The sequence below is a fragment of the Colletotrichum higginsianum genome, chromosome 6, assembly GCF_001672515.1.
Source record: "Colletotrichum higginsianum IMI 349063 chromosome 6, whole genome shotgun sequence".
Classification (NCBI taxonomy): Eukaryota; Fungi; Ascomycota; class Sordariomycetes; order Glomerellales; family Glomerellaceae; genus Colletotrichum; species Colletotrichum higginsianum.
This window is the reverse complement of record NC_030959.1, coordinates 245,046-262,436: the sequence shown is the minus strand read 5'-3', so window position 1 is coordinate 262,436 and position 17,391 is coordinate 245,046. Positions and strand designations below refer to the sequence as shown.

Genomic DNA, 17,391 nt, shown 5'->3' with positions numbered 1-17,391 from the left:
TCAGGGGTTGGTGGGCAGTGGACAGACAACCCACGCGCGTACGCAATACCCAGCTAGAGAGAGAGAGAGAGCGACTGAGTAAGATAGACAGACGGGCAGACAGGAACAGAGAGAGAGAGAAGTTCTCCAGAGAAGGCCTTGGCGCTTGGCACTAGAAGCTTAGCCCAGAGTGTGTGTGCGAGCCGTCGTCCTCTTGGACCTCGAATACATAAGAGCCTCGCCCGACCTCCCCTCCTACTCTCTCTTGTTCCTTTCGATCCTCATCCCGCTTCACTTCTTCAGTCTTTCAGCTCGCTCTTTTGCATTCATTCTCTACCCACACGCAAATATCTCTTTTGCATCCCTTCGTTAGACGTTGATCGTCAACACATTCCCTTTTCCACACACCCCAAAACCAGCCAACTTTTCTACAAAGCTTTAGAAAGACTCCCAAACCGTCAAGATGAAGTTCAGCATCACCTCCACCATCGCCGTCCTGGCCGCCCTCGCCAACGCCACCCCGACCCCCACCGTCGTCGGCGGCTCCGCCGTTGACCCCCGTGCCGTCCAGAAGCGCGCCACCGTCAACGACGCCTGCGACATCGGATACGGTGCCGGAACCACCGGCGGTGCCGGCGGTGCCACCACCACCGTCACCAACTTCGCCGAGTTCTCCGCCGCCGTCACCTCCAAGGAGAAGGGCATCGTCATCGTCAAGGGCGCCATCACCGGCTCCGAGAAGGTCCGCGTCGCCTCCAACAAGTCCATCATCGGCGCCGCCGGCTCCTCCATCACCGGTGTCGGCCTGTACGTCAACAAGGCCGAGAACGTCATCCTCCGCAACCTGAAGATCTCCAAGGTCAAGGCCTCGGCTGGCGACGCCATCGGCATCCAGGCCTCCTCCAAGGTCTGGGTCGACCACTGCGACCTCTCGTCCGACCGTGAGAACGGCAAGGACTTCTACGACGGTCTCCTCGACGTCACCCACGCCTCCATGGCCGTCACCATCTCCAACACCTACCTGCACGACCACTACAAGGCCTCGCTCGTCGGCCACTCCGACTCCAACGCTGCCGAGGACACTGGCAAGCTCTACGTCACCTACGCCAACAACTACTGGAAGAACCTCGGCTCCCGCATGCCCTCCGTCCGCTTCGGCAACGTCCACATCTTCAACAACTACGAGGAGAACATCGAGACCTCCGGCGTCAACACCCGCATGGGTGCCCAGGTCCTCGTCGAGTCCTCCGTCTTCTCCGGCGTCAAGAAGGCCATCACCTCGCTCGACTCCAAGACCAAGGGCTCTGCCACCGTCGTTGACGTCGACCTCGGCAACTCCACCAACGACGCTCCCAAGGGCACCTTCACCAAGCCCGACTACACCTACACCAAGCTTGGCGCTGCCAAGGTCAAGGCCGCCGTCACCGCCGAGGCTGGCCAGACCCTCAAGTTCTAAGTGTGCTGCCGCCCGCAGCGCCGGTGAGGGGAAAGATCAGTGCCGTGAGCGTGCTGCCGGTCGCAAGCTTCTACAGCCTCGGCCGGAGAGTCGCATGAAGAAGTACGGAATTCTTGTAAATACTTTCAAGGCATCAGGAACGGCCTTCAGCCGAACCCTGATTCTGTAGATAAAAGTTGCCGGTTTCAACGCACATGCATCCCTTCAGCTGTGAAAATGTTGCCTTAAATTAGTGAAAGTCCAATATCTTGCCGTCATTAGTAAAGAAACAGTTAGAAGTCATCTTAGGAGGTAATCCTAAGGCATTTAGGTAGTGAATTTTGTTTGAACTAGAGATAGACCTAGTAGAAATACTTACAATGTAATATAGAATAGGACTAAGTATAGGACTACACATAGTAGACTGCAGATAAGACTATAGATAAGTCTAAAGAGGGGACTTGTATTAGGACTAGAGATAGGGCTTGAAATAGGACTAGAGATAGAATTAGGGATAGAACTAGAGATGGGTCTGGACATAGGACTGGACATAGGACTGGACATAGGACTAGACATAGGACTGAATATAGGACTGGAGATAGGATAGGAGATAAGGCTGGAGATAAGTTGGAGATGGGACTAGATATAGAAATAGGGATGAGGAAGAGTTAGAGATGGAATTGCAAGGGTGGATTAGGATTGATTGCCTGGTTGTAGGAAGTTAGGATACTAGCGAGTCATGAACTAGTCCAATTACATTTGTTTGCAGTTCTGCGGCGAGTTGGGCTCCTAGCGGCCCTTTCGCTGTACTCCCACCTCGTCCCAGGCATCCCGTACGACTATCCCAGCCTCTTCGCCATAAATTTCCTCGGCCATTTCCGTCGTCACGTCAGCAAATTGAAGAAAAGTACAACGGGGAGGAATTCGCCCCGACGTTATTGCCTTCCACCAGATGGGACCGGCCTTTTCGTACGAGAAACCGCCAAAGGCCCTGGCCACGAGGTAAAAAGCTCTGTTCGGAATACCAGAGTAGATGTGGACGCCGCCATTGTCTTCAAATGTTGGAACGTAATCCTTGAAATGGGCCGGTTGGGGATCTTTGCCGAAGCGCGGGTCATTGTAGGCGGTTCCAGGCAGTTTCATGCTCCGAAGGGCGACACCCTTGACGCCAGGCATAATACAGCCTTCACCGATCAGCCAGTCGGCCTCATCTGCGTAATAACGTCAGTCAGGGCTCATGTTTGCGGTCAGTGGGGCAAATAGCAAGCAAGCAAGCAAGCAAGGAAGCAAGCAAGCAAGCAAGGAAGCCTTACCAGCCTTCTCATTTTCGGCAATCTGCTTGACAATAATGCCAAAAACGTCAGAGATGTGCTCGTTGAGAGCGCCGCTCATGCCCTGGTAGTCCAGGGGACTGGTGTGTTCAGTGACGGCGTGGGCGAGCTCGTGGCCGATGACATCGATGGTGCCAGTGAAGTTGTTCAGAAACTCTCCGCCGTCCCCGAATACCATTTGCATCCTTTCCGGGTCCCAGACTGCGTTGAGACAGGTTAGCAGGAAGAAATAAGTTGGGGGGAGGGTGGTGGGGGGGCCAGTCGGCTTACATGCGTTCTCGTACTGCTCGCCGAAATGGACCGAGCTGACGACATTCATGTTCTTGTTGTCAATCGAGACCCAGTCGAACTTGTCCTTGTACATCTTCAGAACATCACCCACATTGTCAAAGGCATCGTTGGCCGCCTTGTCGTCGATAGCCTTCTGGCCTTCGACACGAACAACATTGCCGGGCAAGTCGTGCTCGTTGGAGGAGTTCTTTGCGTCGTAGATGGCGCGGTATGTGGTGGCCTCGGGGTCCTTGGGGTCTTTGGCGGCGGCGAGAGGCGCTTGCTGAGACTGGTGAATCTTCTGCTGGAGGGCTTGCAGATGTTCGAGATCCCGGCGGGCGTTGGACCTGGTGTTGTCGTTGACATCCGGCGACTCAGCAATGTGGCGGAGCAAGATGTCGGGGATTATGGATTGGGAATGGGAAGAAAGTTGGTGTCGCTGGGCTCTTGGGCCTCCGAGGATAGCGAGGCGCTCGGCGCGACGGGTTGTGATGATGTCGCGAAGCTCAAGAGCGCGTCTCGCAGCATGACGCTCGTCCTCACTGTTGCACTCGGCATCGGCAATGCTCTTGAGGAGGTGGGGAGGGACGACGTAGCAAATGTGAGACATGATGGAATGGACAGCGTGATACGATGGAGAAGGTTGATGGATGAATAGGTTTGGCGGGATGAACAGAATTGATGGGATGAGTAGGATTGACGGGATGAATAGGGGCGACGGGATGAATAGACGTGACGAGATGAATAAACGTGACCCGATGGGATGAATACACCGCAATTCGATGAAGTAACGAGGCGTAGAAGAGATTGAAGTATGGTGGAGATAAAGAAGAGAAGAGATGAAGAAGAGAAGAGAAGAGGCTAGGGACCAGAGGCCGGACAACGAAGGGGACGAGCCTCTTTTGAGTCCGGTTGGAGGCAAGAGCGACAGAGCTTACCAGGCCATGTACACGCTCCTTCCTGTCTCTTGACGAGACCCAATGAGAGAGAAACAGGAAACGAGCTGGGGGACACAAAGTGAAGCTCATCACCTGCCGCCGTGTGTCACTCTGTCACAAACGCACACACTCTTTCTCTTTGCTGGCCGAGTCTGGCCTTTCCAGTCAAACCTCGCCTGACCGGATAGCGTTCCTGCATCGCCATGGCTTGGGTTGCCTCCTTGCCCGATAACCTCTGGACAGGGGCGCAGCAGCGACAGGACTCCAAGCGAAGGGGGGAGGGAAAGGGGAAGGAAGAACAAGGTTGCATCGCATCCCGTGGCTGCCTCCTCCTACATCACTTGCACGTTTTCCACCCATCTCTTTCTGAGTCGCCTGACTTGCTTTACCCTGGCACGGAAAGAGGATGAACCCATGTGCGACAGGGTGGCCGGACGGGTGTTCTTGTTCTTGCCTTACCATCGCTCTTCCATGAGGTAGGTAGGTACCTATATGCCTAGTCAGTCCCGGTTGTGACTTACATAGGGAACTCCAGAAAGTTAACTAATGGTTTGCACTTCACTTGGAATCACTTATCTTGCCCATCACCCGTCTAATCTTTGGCTTGTCACACCATGAGAGAACGTACGTTACCAACAAGATAAGTAATGCTGCAGATGTCACCCACATGCCGTGCCTACAGGGATGGTGACGGGATGCTCTCGAAGGATCAGCCACTCAAAATACATCCGGCACTGCAACGACACGGGCCGCGGACCAAGCAAATGGTCCAACCGGAGGGTGGTTTGCATCGTTGGCTGCCTTGTCGACAGGCGTTTGGTGTTGCCGTCGTCGTCGTTGTCGTCGTCTCTGCCACACGTTGCACACAGACTCGCTGTCTTTTCCTGCGCCATGTGCCACCCCGAACCCCCACTCCCTACGTCATGGTCGAGTGTGACAGAAACCTTGGACGACGCGGGATGCGTGAGTCTGGACCAAGCGAAATCGAGAAGTAAACGACGTGTTTTTGGGCCAGGCAGCAGGCCTGTGTGAGTGAGTCAGTCGCCACAAAACACCAAAAAGATCGAGATACCCGGCTTGCGCCGTTAGCCTATGAACTTGTGAACTTGTGAGCCAGTCGGCCTGTGAGCCCGTGAAACTGCCCGATGGACCCACTGAGCCCGGCGGGGCCTGTTGGCGTCTTCCGGCGGCCCGCAGATCGTCCAAGTGCCGTACAGACAAGCGCCAGTTCGACCTCTGCACGACCCGTCGTGCAGGCCAAGAAGAGATGTAGAATCCTGCTGGAGAAGAAGAAGAGAAGAGACCAGCGCCGCCAGCTTTCTTTCCGTTCCCACGCTTCCATCATCTCCGATGTCTTGCTCCGCCGTAGTACTCCAGAAGAAAACCGTGAGGGATGGCACAGTGCCTTGCACCTTTCTCCGGAACGACACCCCTCGGATTTCAAATATCTTCAAATCGCACAGAAAGTTGTACCAGCAACGAGCGTGGGTATTCTTCGATGACGACCGATTCTACCCATCTGGTGAAAACCGCATTTTCCGACCTCGGATGATCTCAGGCAAGAGCAGATTGACCACAAGAATGCTATAATGGACGTGTATTGGTTGTGGAGACGGGCGCCTCGTACCACAACTCTGGATCCATTGTGGGATTGCATACAGCGTAGGACATCTTCTGAAGACACAGGGACTGAAAGCGTTCCGAACTCGGACTCGGACTCGGACTCGGACTCGGAGACAGAATGCCAAGTTGTACTGCCTGAAGCAGATGGTGAACAAAGTGGGATCCCAGAGCCGTTCTGGCATTGAAAACAGAGTCCGCTTGAAATAGCAAGACGGATGTGGTTACCGTCCTGGAAGATAGGTTTGTATGAACATAGCATCCTGTAGCAAGCAGCACTGTTTCAGTGGTGTGACCTAGTCATAAGGAAGTAGAGCAAAGAGGTAGCTATCAAGCCTGTGGTGGAAATATTACGCGTTCAACTGATCATGTGCACAACATACAGCCACTTGGCTGATGAGAGGAACTGTGAAGACACAAGTTTTGTACAGGGATATCCGGGTACATCACTCACCAGTATTTACCCATGACAAGATAGCTTGAATCAGCTGGATATGGGCTACACTGCTGGCTGATCCTCATGGGAACAGAAGTCTGCGCCATCTGAGGCAAGCAGTCATCACATGAGTCCATGCAAAATTGTCCGTCCTGACTCAAAGAAACAGACGTGAACCTAATACGTGCGGTCCTGGTTACTTAGATAAGGCGAGAAAATTTGGTTTACTGTTGCCTGCCTGGAGGATAGCATGAGTATAGTAAACGGAAAACAGAAAAGATACCCCTTCTGGACAGGGCAAATCTAGAGGAATTTGTTGCGGAGCTTGGGAAGGAAGAGGTGATTAGAGAAAGAGTTGAAGTCAACAGAAGGCAATAAGGACAGCGAAGGACAATTGTGTATTTATAATCAGTTCCGCTTCTTCTTAAATTATGGATTTAGTGAATCCGCGTAGCTGCACCTAAGGTTTAAGTTTAAGTTTCGCTTTGTGGAGTACTCAATAAACTCTTACAACCTAGCTAAAATAACTTTGGTTCAAGAGGCATTCGCGGTGATATAGCTACTTACAGACAACCCTGTAAGTTACTACCGTGTATTGGTGTAGGAATAGAGGCTGCTTAATTGGAGGGTAAAGGAGTATATGGGTCTCAGAGCTTGGCCGGACTGGCAGCAGCTCTTCTACCGAGCGGGGGACCGCTTTGCTCGGGGCCTTGTTGGCCTTGTTGCCAAGATCTGTATGCTTTGCTGGCGTAGCCGGTGGGATAGTGTAGGTAGCCAGCATTCGCGTTCTAACACGAGATTTCAAAGTACGGGAGATAACGGCAATCGATACAATAAAACTTTAAACTGCCTAGACGAGGGGGAACCGGAGTTGTAAAAGCCCGCAATGCGTTTTTCCTACGTATCTCGTGCGTCGAGCGACTCGAGCAATCTCGTCCTCACATAATATCTTATGGTCTCTAGACGTAGTTGAAGCACACCTGCTATGATCAACAGAAAGCATACACAGACGACCACAGACGAACAGCATAAGCGTCACCGCCGACAAGTTCGACTCTTGATTTGTCACACACAGCGAGGCCGGTAATGGAGCAGTCGAAAGGTGACGCAGTTGCGGCCTATAACTTCTCCGTACGCCGCCGGATCCGGATTACCCCTGAGATCCAGCGATGTGCCGATTCCAACGGTCCGAAATAGGAATCATGTCCGCAATTTGCAAGACAGGGCCGCCGGCACCGAAAGGCTTTTACGGACTAGCAGGTGATGGCTACCATCAATCTAAGTTTGTGTCCCATGATCGCCGTATCATGAACCAGGCAAGGAATAGGTCGGTAAGCACTTAAAAGCCGAGGCATTGGACATGATTTCAACGGTGTCGAAGCACGCACCAGCTTGGGACGATCCCTCTTTCACACTTTGTTAAAAATCAACGATTCATAAAAGTCGTCATGCTTTATCTTGCCACGTTGGTCAGTGGTGTTCTGGGAGTGTCAGCCCTCCTATCAAGGGAAGGGGGGGCAACGCCTGATCCGCGAGCTCTACTAGAGCAAGGTATCGAGTCTCTCGGAGGCGCGGCCAACATAACACAAGTCCATGGTGTCACATACGCTGGCTCAAAGTGAGCATCAAGGTCTCGACATCGCCTAAAGGGTGATGAGCTAACCGGCGTGTATAGGTCATACCGGACGAAAACTTTGATGCAGAGTTTTTCTCTAGACGGCGTTGACAGAGGCGTCTCGGTTCTAGGCACTCAACACGTCACGTTCTCATTTGATGGACCTCAAATCAAGCAGCGTATTCAAGTGGATCATCAGCTCGACGGTGTGTGATGAGAAGTATTGGCCCTCTTGCTAAGCCGCATTGCTTACAGTGTGTAGGATTTTGGAGCGGCTTTTCAAGACCGAATTTAGACCACGTTGGCTTTACCATCGTCGTTCAGGGAGGTGACGATGGCTTTGCAGCCGTCACCGAGGGAAACAGAAACATGTTTGATCCCAACGCAGGGCCACAGGGATACGTTGATGGTAGGTCGATTCAGCAAGCAAGATCAACATTCAAACGCTCACAATCCGCAGGTGTGCTAGCAGCTTACTTGATCAAAGAAGCAAACAAGATGTCGCCTTTCCTGATTTCCAAAGTAAGCTGGATGGTTTCTTGTAACCATCTGGAATCTTATAAAGATCAGATTCTAACATCAGACATTTCTAGATTCTGGCCAACAATAACTTTACCTACCGCGAGGAAGCCCTTTGGACTGGCGAGCGGCTACACGGCGGTATGCAATCCAACACTGGCTTCATCTTTTGGTGTGAACTTTCGCTAATGTTGCTTATTGGCCGTCAGTGTATGACGGTAATTTAGATTTGACGGTGCTCTTCGATGCCGAAACCAGCCTGCCATACGCTATCCGCTCGGCCGAAAACCACGACATCTTTGGCCCGTCCACAAACGACCTGGTCGTGTACGATTACATCGATTCCAACGGCGTCAAGTTTCCGACTGGATGGAAAACGTTTTACAATGGTCGACACCTTCTCATGACCAGCGGTGTCTCCCAAGTGCTCGTCAACCCCTCTTTCGCCGCGGGATTCTTCGATGGCCCGGGAGACCGCTCGAGACTGGAGAAACCCAGAAAGAGCCCTCAGCAGGACTTCTCTGAAGTCGGCGAGCGCAGCGGAGTCTACATCTGGCTAGGTCCGTTCGCAATGACCGCAGCAAACATCTCTGCTAGTCAGCCGCTGCCGGAGCTTCCAGGTCTGTGGTATTTGCAGATCGGAAATGTCCGCCCGACCTACAGACAGGTGGTCCTCGTACTCGAAGATTCCGTCATTGTGATGGACAGTCCGCCGCATCAGAGTCTGTTGGTACTGGAATGGATAGAACAGACGATCGGGAGGAAGGTCACTCACGTTTGGGTCAGTTTCCTTCAGTGCTGCCATTTAGGAAAGACGACTAATCATTCAGGATACAGCCCACCCATCATCATCATGATCATTCATCAGGCTTGAAGGATTACGTGAACGCCGGAGCGAAAGTGATAGTTCCAATTGAAGCCAAGCCCTACTACTCCGCTATCCCTGGCATAGAGTTCATCACTTTCACCTAAGTCTCCAGGTCCACACGCTTTTCCCAGAAGTCGTTCTGACTCGAAGACTTAGGACCGACGAACCATTCTCATTGAATGGCAACAAGATACAGGCTAGGTTCATGCATATGAAAGCATCGATGCATTCATTTGACCACACATATGCCGTCATTTTCCCATCTCAGCCCATGCCGAACAGCACCATGGCCGTCTTTGACGCAGATCACGGACGGAATGAGACTGAAACGATCCCGGTACCTGCTGATGACGTCTTAATGACTGAGCTTGTAAGAGCCCTGGTCGACGATCGAGTGGCCAGCCACGCAACGTAAGTTGTAACTGCGATATTGTTGCTTTGGCGGAACTAACGTTGACTGCGCTACAGACTCATTTCAGCACATGTGCCTATCATGCCGGTTGCTGCCCTGTTTCGAAGAACTAAGATCCGTTCTAACAACTATTCAACCTTAGACTTTAAGTATATTTAGCTTCTTGGGTATAGCTGGAAATAAATCTCTCTTTAAAGCCTACCAGCTAGAACAGCATTGGCATAGCTGCATGCAGATGCGATAGGACCTTGCCTTTGATTTCGTGAAAAACCGCGTCGTTATACCGCGTCGTTATGACTATGAATAATGGTGAATACATAGTTGGTAACATATGGTGACGTGTCTTTCGAATAGGACGCATGATTTCCATGACCTGAAACAGTGTGGTCCAGCCGAAGTTCCCACTTCAATTCCTCTTCAGTTCTCCCCTTCCTTTTTGTTTACACAAATGCTTGCTACAAGCAGGTTCAAATGATCGACTCAGGCCCTAGAGGATCTTCACTGCACCGCCGTTGGCCGCCACTACGCTGCCATTGATCCAACGGGCCCCCTCGCTTACAAGCAAACCGACAACGTCAGCAACATCCTCGGGGAGCCCAAGGCCTCCGTGAACCGATTTTCCGTCTTTCAAAGCCTTCAACGCAGCATCGCGCATATCTGGCGGGGTGCTCCCGATGAACGTATCCGTGGCTGTAGCACCAACCGACAGTGCGTTCACAGTAGTACCCAGGGTCCTGGGGTCTTTGGCCAAGATGTCTGCCCAAGACCGCGTGAGTGATTCCATGGCCGCTTTGGTAGATGCGTACAACATGGCGCCCCTTTCAAGGTCAGTGAGAGGGCTTAAAAAATTCAGGGGGATGAGGGGTAGCATTGGGTGAATTTAGCTTACTCGAAAGCTAGAGGACTGCGGACGAGGTCTGTAGATATATTGACGACTCTCGATTCCGGTTGGATGTGTCCATCCTTGAGAAGGCGATCCGTCAGCAGTACGAGACACTGCACGTTGCCAACAAGCATTCGCTGGACGAAGTCGGCATCGAGCTCGCCGACAGGGCGGTTCTCGAAATAGAACGCGTTGTTGACAATAATGTTCAGCTTGCCGCCGAGCTCGTCCCGAATCGTGTTGGCCACAAGGTCGGGGAACTGCGGGTCGAGAAGATTCGCGGCCAGTCCAACAATTCGGGGCGCTTCCAGGTCCGTCGGCTTATACACCTGTTTCACCGCCTGTTCGAGAGACTGAATTTGGTCTAGCGATGCCGTCGAGGAGCAAGTTCCAACAACAACTGCACCTCGGCGGGCCAGCTGAAGAGCAATGGCTCGGCCAATACCGCGAGAGGCGCCACTGCCGGAGTCTAGTTAGAACCATCATTTCAAAGTAGGAAATAGAGCTTCAGGTGCTGTAAGGAAGCAGACAACTGCCATGTCAAAGTTTGGAACAAACAAAACCTACGTCACTAGTGCGGTTTTGCCTCGTAGGTCCTGGGGAAGCGGAGATAGCTCCGTTTTGCTCTCTGATGCAGGATTTCCCATTATTTAGATTATTGGTTTTCGATGGAGGTGAGCTCTGTGAGAATATGAGTCTCAGAAAGGACAAGAAGGCAGAGTAAATATAGAATTCTTGCCCGCAGCAACGCAGACAAGACAGTTGGTTGCCAACAGAGCTTCTCACATATGCGCCGGAGATTACAAATGCGACAAGCACTTCGCGCGTTCAGCAACGGACGAACTCGCGAGGCGGATACAGAAGCTTAGCATTTATTATGCTAGGTCTCCGCAACACTGGGGGCTTGCCAGGCATATCTGGGTCCGCCACTGAGTCGGTTCAACGGCGCTTCGGACCCCGGCGCTTCGGACCCCGGCGCTTCGTCACACCATTTGATGGATGGCTTTTTCGGCCGGCCACGGACTTCAGTGTAGAGTTGAGCCGAGCCACGTCACGTCTCCGATTGAGCTCATTGGCTTCAAGTACCAGTCGCCTGTATACGTACACTAGACGCCAGTCCTGTAATGCAACCGTCTTCGGTTCGCAACCCCGAGGTTCGGATTCCGAGCTTAACACTTGAACTTAGATGCGCAAAGCAGTAACCAGTGTCTGTCTGCGTGTTCCGGCTAGACGGGGCTGTCAGATTAAGTCACCAAGGTTCGGAACCGGTAAACGCGAGCTTACATCATTGAATACAACACTTCATGTCACACCACACCTTCGGACAAAATCTCGGAGCGCGGGCCGCGAGTTTCACAAAAATGCCGAGAGCGCCATCCATGCTGTCATGTATATAGCCCCAGTCAAGGTTCAAACTCAAACTAATCTCCAGTATCGATCCGCATTCTAATTCAACTTCCATGGCCACAATGGACCCCGGTCCCCGATCTCGTACACAGGTTCTCGCTGCCTTAGAGCCGCCGATACAGGCGTTGGATCGGGAAGCAGTAATCACACACACCGATGCTTTGTACCGACTTCATTCGGAGCCGTATGCCATTCAAAAGCAGCTCAACCCAGCGGTCGTACTGGTACCGGACACGGTGGAGCAACTCACCGCCATTGTGAAGTTCCTGTACGGGTCCAACTTGGATTTTGTCATCCGCGGTCATGGCTTCAAACCCCCCCCCCCCCCCGCCAGGCATGTGGTCGTCAGCATGCTGAAGTTCAAGGACCTGGACTATGACCCGGTGAAGAAGATCGCCACAATCGGCGCGAGTGCCACTTGGTTCGAAGTAGTGTCGTTCATGGAACAAGTCGACCCGGAGTATTCGGGTGGGCAGCCCATTCTTGCAACGTTTCATGGACAAGATAAATGGCACGGCAAGTTCCTGACGCCCGCACCCCAAGCATCGTAGTCTCCGTAACAATTTTGAATGGCGGGCTTTCGTGGATGTCCACCGAGTACGGCGCTATCAGTGATCCAATTAATTTCCTTGACGCGGAAGTCGTCAAGTATGACGGAACAGTTGTCATGACATCCCAAGAGCCCGGTCTTCTTTGGGCTCTCAGAGGCGGCGGCGGCGGCGTTGGTGGTGAGTGAGACAGACGGGCCAGAATTGCCACGCAGCTGACCAGTTGTGAAGTCGTCACCAAGGTCCTGCTTCGAGCGCATCCTTATCCAACGGATATCTGGTCGGGTATGGTGCTGGTGCCTCGGAAGTTGCTGCCGCAGCTGGTTGACAAGATGTACGCCTTCAACCACTCCGTCCCTCACCCAAAAGTGAACTATTTTGCCTACTTGCTACCGAAAAAGCTCCTCGCCACGGTGTTGGAGAGCGACGAGCCTGGTGCCGAAGACTCGGTTGTGTTCCACGTCTACGACGCTCTCGGCGAGAAGCACGGCCGAGACGTTTTCCAATGGCTCCTGCAGATGCCCGGCGCGATTGATCGAACCAGGGTGACGAACATGAAGGGGACCCTCGAAACGCAAAGTAAGCATGCTTTGCCGATAGGAGTTGGTCGTGGAGTTCCACTAACACGATCTCGCGACAGGAAACGCGGCAGCTCTCCGAGGGACGATGAGGACGTTGTACGCCCCGATGGCAGTTGCTGATATGGACCAAAGAGTCATCACTCGGGCAATTGAGTTCTATTACAAGATCCGCCAACTAGATGAGTCCACCCACATCATGTCGGCGGTGATCTTTGAGTTCCTCTCGTTTGTAGGTCCAACGCCAATCCTGGTTCCAGTGATCGTCCCAGTAACAAATGCGTCCCCCACCAGCGATCCACGATCGGTGGCACTTCAGAGGTCGCCTGGCCCCGGTCGAATGGCTTGAACCACCTGCTGCTATTCATCTTCAGTGGCCCAGGAGACGGGCCACAGGGGCAGGAAAAGATCCTGCGGCAGCTTTCCGAAGATGCCCCGCGGCACGTTCTGGGTTCGAAAGCCGGTGATGCCGAGATCAATCCTGCCGGCCTCGAGCCGGATTATCATGACGTCAAAGGAGTGAGTCGCAATGCTTCCCTGGATCCCGATCTTGAACTAAGCTATTGGAACGACTGATATGTGTCTAGGTGTACCGTGAACACTACGAGAAACTGGTGGAGTTGCGACGTCACTATGATCCTGACAACCGGTTCAAGTCATTCTTCTGATCTCTTTTTCGATCTCGTCGTGATTTAGATGTTGATATATCATCAAGCGTTATCCCATGGGCAAGCGCTTTAATAGCACATTTGTCATTTGGCAACTTCCCATGTAATAGGGTGGAAGTGACAGTACGTCTTCTATGAAGGTCTATATCGTACAATTATAGTCCACTCGATTCCGGGCCAGCCCTAATCTCTACATTCCAGAACACGTATGAACCGATTATTGGAACGTTGTTTCCGAGTCGGACCGCTTCCTCAAAATCTTGAGCATCCACGGAGGCGCTCTGTCCCTGAGGCTCCCGCCCCTGACCCGCTGCTCGAGCAGCCACTGCACCGTCATGGTGGCCATCGCGCAGTTCCAGACAAAGGACAAGATCATGCCGAGCGAGAACACGACCGAGCTGGAGACGGTGTTGGTGCCGCAGATGGACATGATCCCGAAGTCGTCGATGCCGTCGGGGAGGGCGAAGCCCGAGATCAGCAGGATGGCCTGGCAAACGAGGAAGTCGGCGGCGTTGATGAGCTTGAGCCTGCGGTACATGTGAAACGTGAGGTCCGGGCGGGAGCTGAGCCATTTCTGGTAGAGGTAGAGGGGCACCGAGATGGCGGCGAGGCCGATGGTGATGTAGCCGGTGATCTGCAGGGCTGTTAGTAGGTCGAACGAGTCGAACGAGAGGCGGGGAGGGAAGTTGGATCTACCCCGTGTGATGTTCTTGCGTGTTCGGAGTCCCCCATCGCGATGATCCCCGTGACAAGCCCGGCTGTGGCAAGCGGGGCGAATACTAGGACGGTGAAGATAGTCTGCCAGCGTTCGACTTTCCTCTTTGTGGGCTCCTGGAGCGGACGGTCGATCATGATACACAAGCTCGGTGTCGATGCCAGGACGAGAATGATGGGATATGCGAGAAAGAAGGCCGCGGTCATGGTGACAACTAGACCGCATCAGCAAAAAAAAGAAAGAAAAAAAAAGCGCCAGAAACTTCGTCTGGGAGACAGGTGTACCCACGATGCACATAAGTCAAAATCACGAATTCGTCTTCCCCGATGCCATTGACGCGGTACGAGTTGTCCGAGAAGTCGATGGAAAAGGCGTTGCCGGAGCTGGAGATGTTGAGAGAGATGCATGTTGGTATGGTGACGTTGAGAAAGGGGTTGGCCGAGATGTTCCTCTGGAGCAACTCCTTCAGCCCGGCAACGCCTTTGACGATCCAGCAGTGGTCCGCCGTGGAGAGGTCGTGGAAGTGTTCTTGGAGGAAGTCGGTGATGTAGAACTCGTCCCACGGGCTGAACGGACAGTCCCGACGGACGGAAATGTCCGTGCCGTTGATCTGCTGACGTCTTGGAAGAGTTGCGGCGTGGCTCAGGGAGTTCGAATAGTCTCTCGCTGCAGAGAGATCTCTCGGAGCATATCTGTCGTTATCCACCGAGTGAGGGCCATCTTGAATGGGATTGGCGCCCGAGAGCAGAACTCCTAGGCCAAGCAACAGGATACTTCGTGAATGCATGAAAAGACAGTTGGCTTAACTGCTGGATGGAGGGCTATTGGGAAACCCACCGCAAAGGCTCAGGGATCGCGAGGAGATATGTAGTATATCGGAGCCGTCGGTAGATTTCCCTAGCGTCGGACTCCAGAGGCACTTGTTCTCGCTTTTGACAGATGACGAAGCTGAGGCTGAGTATCGAAAGGGGTCCAGAATGAGGAATATGCCGCGTCTAGGGGCCTCGACCAGGGGGCATCTAGATTCGTCTCATTGTGCGACACTCCCTCGGGCCCGTCCGGGGTGGGGCTTCGGCCTCCCGCGGAACCGCAGGCGGTGCAGGGCTGCCCTTGCTAGCCGCGTTCATGTCAGCGGCGTCCATGACTCTCTCCCGTTCTCAACCGACGGTGACGACGTTTGAGATATGTTCAACGCAGGGTTTACGTCTTTGACGGGGAGAAAATTGTTGTGACAAGCTTCGATGGCTGTCTCGACTGCGCCTTCATCATATCAAAAAATCCCCGTTGTTCCACTTCGTTGTTGATCATTGCCAAGGAACATGCGTGGCCGATACGAGCGGTTTAGAGATTTACAGAGTCCAATATGTCGTCTGCGCCGACCCCGTTCAACAAGAAGCCGCTTATATAGGTTTTTGCGGAGAGCTCGCACTGCCCGGTGTCACCTCGCGCTATCGATTTGTCCAGATTCTCTTCACCCTCCCTCTTCCCCGTTTTCTTCGGGTCGATTAAACACCCGGTCAGAAACATGTCCATCCCCGGCGACGTCGTCGAGTTGCGACTGAAGGCGAACTGGAACTGATACGCGGCAGCGGGGGATGGCGTCCCGGGGAACCTCGGTATGTCCTGGCGCAGCTCGGGGAACCGGTCGAAGAAGTCCGGCTCCATCGTCCAGCACCGCAGGTTGCGGACGGTTTCCTTGAACAGAGACGATAGACCGTACGTCCCCAGCTGGACGTTCCGGACGTAACAGTCGCGGAAGTCGTAGGGCCAGACGATGCGGAGGTGCTCCTTGAACATGTGCCAGAACATGTTGCCGCAGTACTGGTGCGGTGAGACGGCGAAGCGGTACCGGAGAGCGGGCCTACACTGCCTGGTCAGAGCCGTGATGATTTGGGAAAGATTAGGCGCCCCATACCATGCAAAGTAATCGGCGGAGGGGTCGTGGGATATCTCCTGCAGCGGCCTTTGCATGGTTAGTCTATCTCCGAAGGCATTAGGCACAGCCTTGGGTTAAGATCCAGAACTTACGACTTGAGATACCACTGTGGTATTACTGCTAATTTCACCAAGCCCGGATCGGCGTAGGCTCTCATCAAAAGGTGGATGATAAACAAGACAGCCAGGCGCTCGGTCTGACCGCAAGCCGAAAAACAGAGCTCGTCAAGCTGTCTAACCTTGCTCCACAGGGGGGTCATCCTGCCGGAGTGGGCGAGGCTATCCCAGCCATGGAGCACGGCGTGGACCGGTATGTCCTCGCTCGTGTTGTCTTCCAAGTCGAGAACGGCGTTGGAGAGGACGAACGGCTCCTTGAGGATCTCGTTTCCGGCCTTCCAGTTATTGCAGCTGACTTGGGAGCCGTCTGACAGCCGTCGTACAAGAAATGTCGACGAACAGTGGCATTTTGGCAGTTGTCCCTGTTGTTGTGCCATATTTAGACTGCTCTTCTCAGTCAAGGAGGCAAGTGTAGGCGGTGGGGAACGTGGCTGGCTGATCATAACCGGAGGCGTATTTGTTGAAAATTCAGACTCAAACACGACATCTTCCAAGAGATGGTCAATGTCGAAGATGCTCTCATCAAGAAGCATTTCCCCGTCGTTCACATTTTGTTGGTTTTTGTTGGTGTCGGCATCGTTTTCCTGGACAGGGACTGACGCGGTTCCCAGCGTGGCGGAAGGACTTAGGCTTGACGCTTCGTGTGAGACCAGGTCAAGCGGCCGGTGAAGCGGCAACTCCCCCATCGCCTCATCCAAGCCCCAAGTCTCGGCTTCTCTTACATGACTGCTGAACACAGAGGACGTCGTTCTCAGACACGTCACCAGCTTGTTCCGCTGTTCAGTCACCCTCGACAGCTGTGCCATGAGCGACGCGGTCGTGGCGTTGTCATCTTGGTGGCTCAGCTTCTCCACCAGGCTCTCGAGCTGGGCTATGCGGTTCTTCTTCTTTTCGCGGGCGACGCGCTGGGCTTTGCGGTCGTACTCCCGCTTCTTGAGCCTCTGGGACGTCGCAGTCTGCGAGTTCCGTTGGGTTCGGGAAGCGGTGTCGAGTGCAGGTGACGTCGGCGTGCTGGCCATTTTCATAATCCGCCCTCGCTTATCGTGGACACAGTGGATCTGAATTGCTTTACTTTCAATGAGACTACCAATGACGGGGTTCGGGATGTTTTCCCATC

At 53.4% G+C, this 17,391-nt stretch overlaps 8 protein-coding genes across 8 annotated transcripts; 4 read left to right on the top strand and 4 right to left on the bottom strand.

Annotated features, from left to right (window-relative positions):
• Positions 1 to 442: 442 nt before the first annotated feature.
• Positions 443 to 1,435, top strand: CH63R_08488 (Pectate lyase B; the record flags this gene model as incomplete). Its single annotated transcript, XM_018303462.1, has 1 exon — positions 443 to 1,435. One exon carries the CDS (start codon positions 443 to 445, stop codon positions 1,433 to 1,435), a length of 993 nt encoding a protein of 330 aa, XP_018155485.1.
• Positions 1,436 to 2,203: 768 nt separating this feature from the next.
• Positions 2,204 to 3,625, bottom strand: CH63R_08487 (Peptidase m4 thermolysin; the record flags this gene model as incomplete). Its single annotated transcript, XM_018303461.1, has 3 exons — positions 2,204 to 2,625; positions 2,728 to 2,946; positions 3,016 to 3,625. 3 exons carry the CDS (start codon positions 3,623 to 3,625, stop codon positions 2,204 to 2,206), a joined length of 1,251 nt encoding a protein of 416 aa, XP_018155484.1.
• A 3,832-nt stretch (positions 3,626 to 7,457) lies between these two features.
• On the top strand, positions 7,458 to 9,572 carry CH63R_08486 (Metallo-beta-lactamase superfamily protein; the record flags this gene model as incomplete). Its single annotated transcript, XM_018303460.1, has 8 exons — positions 7,458 to 7,627; positions 7,685 to 7,830; positions 7,887 to 8,033; positions 8,085 to 8,146; positions 8,218 to 8,284; positions 8,353 to 8,924; positions 9,124 to 9,422; positions 9,566 to 9,572. The coding sequence occupies 8 exons, from the start codon at positions 7,458 to 7,460 to the stop codon at positions 9,570 to 9,572; spliced, it is 1,470 nt and encodes a 489-aa protein (XP_018155483.1).
• A 338-nt stretch (positions 9,573 to 9,910) lies between these two features.
• On the bottom strand, positions 9,911 to 10,953 carry CH63R_08485 (3-oxoacyl-[acyl-carrier-protein] reductase; the record flags this gene model as incomplete). Its single annotated transcript, XM_018303459.1, has 3 exons — positions 9,911 to 10,262; positions 10,313 to 10,765; positions 10,874 to 10,953. The coding sequence occupies 3 exons, from the start codon at positions 10,951 to 10,953 to the stop codon at positions 9,911 to 9,913; spliced, it is 885 nt and encodes a 294-aa protein (XP_018155482.1).
• Positions 10,954 to 11,775: 822 nt separating this feature from the next.
• On the top strand, positions 11,776 to 12,264 carry CH63R_08484 (Cysteine desulfurase; the record flags this gene model as incomplete). The annotated part of the gene is made up of 1 exon (XM_018303458.1): positions 11,776 to 12,264. The coding sequence occupies one exon, from the start codon at positions 11,776 to 11,778 to the stop codon at positions 12,262 to 12,264; it is 489 nt and encodes a 162-aa protein (XP_018155481.1).
• A 35-nt stretch (positions 12,265 to 12,299) lies between these two features.
• On the top strand, positions 12,300 to 13,415 carry CH63R_08483 (FAD binding domain-containing protein; the record flags this gene model as incomplete). Its single annotated transcript, XM_018303457.1, has 4 exons — positions 12,300 to 12,441; positions 12,493 to 12,840; positions 12,902 to 13,071; positions 13,134 to 13,415. The coding sequence occupies 4 exons, from the start codon at positions 12,300 to 12,302 to the stop codon at positions 13,413 to 13,415; spliced, it is 942 nt and encodes a 313-aa protein (XP_018155480.1).
• Positions 13,416 to 13,724: 309 nt separating this feature from the next.
• CH63R_08482 (uncharacterized protein) lies at positions 13,725 to 15,009 on the bottom strand (the record flags this gene model as incomplete). Its single annotated transcript, XM_018303456.1, has 3 exons — positions 13,725 to 14,141; positions 14,204 to 14,436; positions 14,511 to 15,009. The coding sequence occupies 3 exons, from the start codon at positions 15,007 to 15,009 to the stop codon at positions 13,725 to 13,727; spliced, it is 1,149 nt and encodes a 382-aa protein (XP_018155479.1).
• A 554-nt stretch (positions 15,010 to 15,563) lies between these two features.
• On the bottom strand, positions 15,564 to 17,299 carry CH63R_08481 (BZIP transcription factor; the record flags this gene model as incomplete). The annotated part of the gene is made up of 2 exons (XM_018303455.1): positions 15,564 to 16,185; positions 16,251 to 17,299. The coding sequence occupies 2 exons, from the start codon at positions 17,297 to 17,299 to the stop codon at positions 15,564 to 15,566; spliced, it is 1,671 nt and encodes a 556-aa protein (XP_018155478.1).
• Between the last annotated feature and the right edge of the window lie 92 nt (positions 17,300 to 17,391).